The sequence below is a fragment of the Solanum dulcamara genome, chromosome 5 (assembly GCF_947179165.1).
Source record: "Solanum dulcamara chromosome 5, daSolDulc1.2, whole genome shotgun sequence".
NCBI lineage: Eukaryota > Viridiplantae > Streptophyta > Magnoliopsida > Solanales > Solanaceae > Solanum > Solanum dulcamara.
Genome location: NC_077241.1, coordinates 74,463,882 through 74,468,484, shown reverse-complemented (window position 1 = coordinate 74,468,484; position 4,603 = coordinate 74,463,882). Strand labels below are relative to the sequence as shown.

At 35.8% G+C, this 4,603-nt stretch overlaps 1 protein-coding gene across 1 annotated transcript; it reads left to right on the top strand.

The window, feature by feature from the left end:
* The first annotated feature begins 535 nt into the window (after positions 1-535).
* Positions 536-2,379, top strand: LOC129889803 (phospholipase A1-Ibeta2, chloroplastic-like). Its single transcript, XM_055965255.1, has one exon. It carries the CDS (start codon positions 619-621, stop codon positions 2,293-2,295), a length of 1,677 nt encoding a protein of 558 aa, XP_055821230.1. The 5' UTR covers positions 536-618; the 3' UTR covers positions 2,296-2,379.
* Positions 2,380-4,603: the final 2,224 nt, after the last annotated feature.

Sequence of the window (4,603 nt, the reverse complement as noted above, 5' to 3'; positions counted from 1 at the left end):
AGTTGAAAATTTTTTATTATTTTTTGCGTTGTAAGCTGCTTAAAATAAATTCATTCAAATAATCTCCTAAATGTGATAGTGTTTCTTTTTCGGAACATATTTTTTTTATTTAAAAGAAGGGCAAATGCATTTATGTACAGAAAACAAAATTCTCAATTTAGTATTGTGTCAAATCGAAGGTATTATTAATTATCAAGTGTGAACAAGAAAAGTCGATAAATAAATTGCAGTCACTCGTCAACCCATGAAGGGCAAATTTGACATTTAAATGTCAAAAATGGGAAAACCTGAAAGGATATTTTAGTCTAATCACTTACGTGACCGTGTAAGCAGACTTTTCGGACATTAAATTCAAGCTCTTAATCAGTCAATTACTAACTTATTTCCAAATTTACCCTCTCTATTAACCGCATATCAATTAATCCTATATGGTTTTTCCGTAAATATACAGAAAATTATACCCCAAACCCCAATTCGAAATATTACCCTCTATAAATACCTCAATGAGAACCCTTACACCATCTTAGTTCCAACTAACAGCTTCAACTTTCCATAACTCAATTGACTTTTTCTCTCTCTAAATCAAACAAATTTCTTCCTCTTTCTCTCTCTAAAAAAATGCAGGTGGCAGCAACACTTCCGGCGACCGGTGTGCATTTTTTTCAGACACGGCGAGCCAGTTTCAAGTGCAATGGCTATTCATCTCCTTTGAAACCAATAAGTAGAGCTAATTCTATAAATGCACAAAGTTTAAAAACAATATCACCACCAACAACAACTACAACTACAACTACAGAGATGACGAAAAAACATCTCTCAAATCTTGAAAAGCTTTTGCAAAAGGAAGCGAAGCCGGAGCCGGTAATTCAAGAAACAAAACAGGGGAAAACAGAGGAAAACAGGGGAAAACAGGGGGAAAAAACAGAGCAAATTAGGGGAAGGAACTTGTTGGAAGGGCTAAATTTGGCTAGAATTTGGCCTGAGATGAAAGCAGCTGAAGAAATGTCACCAAGGCATTTGATTAGGTTACACAGAATGTTGTCATCAAAATCAATGGAGTATTCTCCTAGGAACAATCTTGGTAGCAGGTGGAAGGAGTATCATGGGTGTAAAGATTGGTTAGGACTTCTTGATCCATTGGACGAAAATCTCCGGCGAGAATTAGTCCGGTACGGCGAGTTTATTCAAGCGGCTTACCATTGTTTTCACTCCGACCCTGCCACGTCAGCAGATGAAAACCCCGACGTGGCGAGGGACGTGTCGTTGCCTGACAGGTCGTACAAGGTGACTAAGAGCCTTTACGCCACATCATCCATCGGCCTACCTAAGTGGGTGGATGACGTGGCGCCCGACCTTGGATGGATGACCCAGAGGTCAAGTTGGATCGGGTACGTCGCGGTATGCGACGATAAAACCGAGATCCAACGTATGGGGAGGAGGGATATTGTCATCGCGTTGCGCGGAACTGCAACGTGTCTCGAGTGGGGGGAAAATCTCCGCGATCTGCTCGTTCAAATGCCGGGAGAAAATGATTTAGTTGAAGGACAACCAAAAGTAGAATGTGGATTTTTAAGCTTGTACAAAACAGGTGGGGCTAAAATCCCAAGCCTGGCTGAATCTGTTGTAAATGAAGTGAAAAGACTCATTGAAATGTACAAAGGGGAGTCACTGAGTATCACAGTAACAGGACATAGTCTTGGTGCTGCATTGGCTTTACTAGTAGCAGATGATATAAGTACATGCTCACCAGATGCTCCACCAGTTGCAGTTTTTTCCTTTGGTGGCCCTCGAGTAGGCAACAAAGGTTTCGCCAATCGTCTAGAATCCAATAACGCTAAGGTCCTACGTATCGTGAACAAGCAAGATGTGATCACTAAAGTTCCAGGCATGTTCGTGAGTGAAGCAATCGACAAGAAACTAAGAGAAACCAGAGCCTCGGGAGTGTTAAACTTGCTTGACAATTGCATGCCATGGGCTTATTCACATGTTGGCACAGAATTGAGAGTTGACACAACAAAGTCTCCATTTTTGAAGCCTGATGCAGATGTTGCATGTTGTCATGACTTGGAAGCATATTTGCATTTGGTTGATGGGTATTTGGGGTCAAATGAATCATTTAGACCAAATGCTAAGAGGAGCCTTGCTAAGTTGTTAAATGAACAAAGTGCTAATATCAAGAAATTGTACATTAGTAAGGGTAAAGATTTAAGTAGTCTCAATCTTAATAGAGAATTTAGTTTTCCTAGGCCTAGTTGTTTGCCTAGTCCTAGTGTCTTGCCTAGTCCTTCATCTTAAGTTTATTGGGATCATGAGGATATGCATGCTTCTTGTACAAATTTAACAAGTTATGAGAAGTATATGTTATCTGTTTGTAATTAATTACTTTTCCTTATTTCTCTTTTTTTCTTCTTCTTTTGAATGGCATAACTAGAAAGTTCTAAAAAAATTGGAAAATTTTCATGCATAAGAAAATGGCTAAAAAAAATTTAGAGAATGCAAAAAAAGGAAGAGATTCAATAGTTAATTTGCCCAATTGGCAAAAAGAAAAAAACAACAGATAATGAAGTTTATTATTGACAAACGAGTGGAACCACTCAAAGTAATAAGTTTTTCTGACTCATTACACGGCATTGTTTTACCTGAGATAGAGTTATAAAATATTAATTTGATTTAAATATTACTATATAAATGATGGTGGAATATATTAATACATATGGGAGAAAGAGTCTAACAAAATAATAAGGTATAAAACAAGTGTAGCAATATATATTATATTAATATAAATTGGAGAAAAAGAAATTACATGAATATTACTAAAAGTATGATAACACTTGACTACTCACAACTCTTATAACCTGATCCTCAATATTCACGTCTTTCAATCTAAGGTCATATTCTCTGAAGCTGTGTCATGTCTCTGTAATCTCCCCCTCCCGCCCACCTCCCACCCACCCCTGCTTTCGTTCTTCTTCAACGTACCTCTACATGTCTTAACTTTTTTTTATAGACAACCTCTCATACTTCTTTATTGGTGCATCCTCGCACTTACTTTTCATATAGTTGAACCATCTCAACCTCGCTTTCCACATATTTTCCGCCACATAAATTGTTATACCCCAAAAAATTTTAATCTAAGATCCGAGTCATTCTTCTTATGCGTATAGGCCCGAATCCGATGATTTCTAATTGTATATATATGTTTTAGGATCAATTCCTAAATATTTAAAGTGTATTAGAGGTGAATTAGGGTCATAAGGAACCTTTAGTACTAAGTCGAGTTCAAAGATCCTTTACCGATTAAGTTTTGTATAAGATCATATAAGGTAAACTTTAAACGATCATGTTTCTCATAATATTAAGAGTTAAGTGTCCTATGACCTATCAAATTAAAGATCTACGTATCCTCTTTCCAACGCCTCTAAGTTTACCTTATTTGGAGTCCGCGATGGCTCCGCGACGCGAGAGGATACGGACTCTACTGCCTAAGCCAAACGACGCCCCTTTTATTTTTAAGGGTATTTTTGTCCTATAACCCTTTGAGAGTTATTTTAATGTCCCTAAACGTGTAGAAATCAGTTTTTCCTCATTAAAACCCCTCTCATTCACTTCTAAACTTTAACGCTCATGAATTTTCGAGAAAATATCAAGTTAGGGTTCTCTTTCAATGTTGTTCATCAAGGTAAGTTCTTCATAGATTTCAAGCTTTCCAACCCAAATTCCTTTATATATACATGAATCGCTAAGAGAAATCTTAAATCCTAACCATAGGGTTTCCAAAAAAACAAATCCAATAATTTCAAGAAAAGATCTCTTGATTGTTCTTCTTCAAGTTAGGATTTTTCATCAAGATTTGTGGAGCTTTTAAGGTATATAAAGCTAATCATAGTGTTGGATTGAGTTCGTACACGCGCCCTACATCTAAATTCTATCGTTAAATAGTTGAGTTTAGTTTTAGCCCTAGTTTCTTGAGTTCTTGAATCAATTATAATCCCTATTGGGTTTTGCATATAAAAGCCACTGTGTTCTTGTATATACTACAATATTTCTTGATGAGTTTCTTGAGTTGAGTCTTGTTGAGAGTATGGATTCTTGTATGCATTCACATGAATCCTAATTGAGATTTCATTTATATTTTATGCATTGATGGAGTTTTTTTATTTTTAGAATAATTTGTGAAAGTTTTGCATTAATTATTTTATGCATTATTTTGAGTTTAAATAGTGCATATTTTCATCTTTGATTGAGAAAAAGTTTGAGCATGAGTTGAATTTGAGAAGTCTCTTAATTATTATTTTAAGCATGAGTAATTTGAGTATAAATGAGTTAATTGAGTATTATTGCATTAAAACATCTATTTTGAGATTGAGTTAAGAAGTTAAATTATATTTTTATTTTAAATGCATTCTTTGAGTTGAGATGAGTTGAGTTTTGAGCTTAGTACAAAAGAGACTAAATGATGTATTTTGAGTATTTTCTCACTTGACGTATATGAGCATAACACAATATTTTGGGAGTAGTATTGAGCACCGATATGGATGAGCCCATAAACTACGTAGCGTAGGATAAAGGCTATGCCTTTCTAAGTCCCAAAATGATGAACTTT

Coding starts and splice junctions, on each gene's coding strand:
- LOC129889803 (XM_055965255.1), top strand. CDS start 619: ATGCAGGTGGCAGCAACACTTCCGGCGACCGGTGTGCATTTTTTTCAG.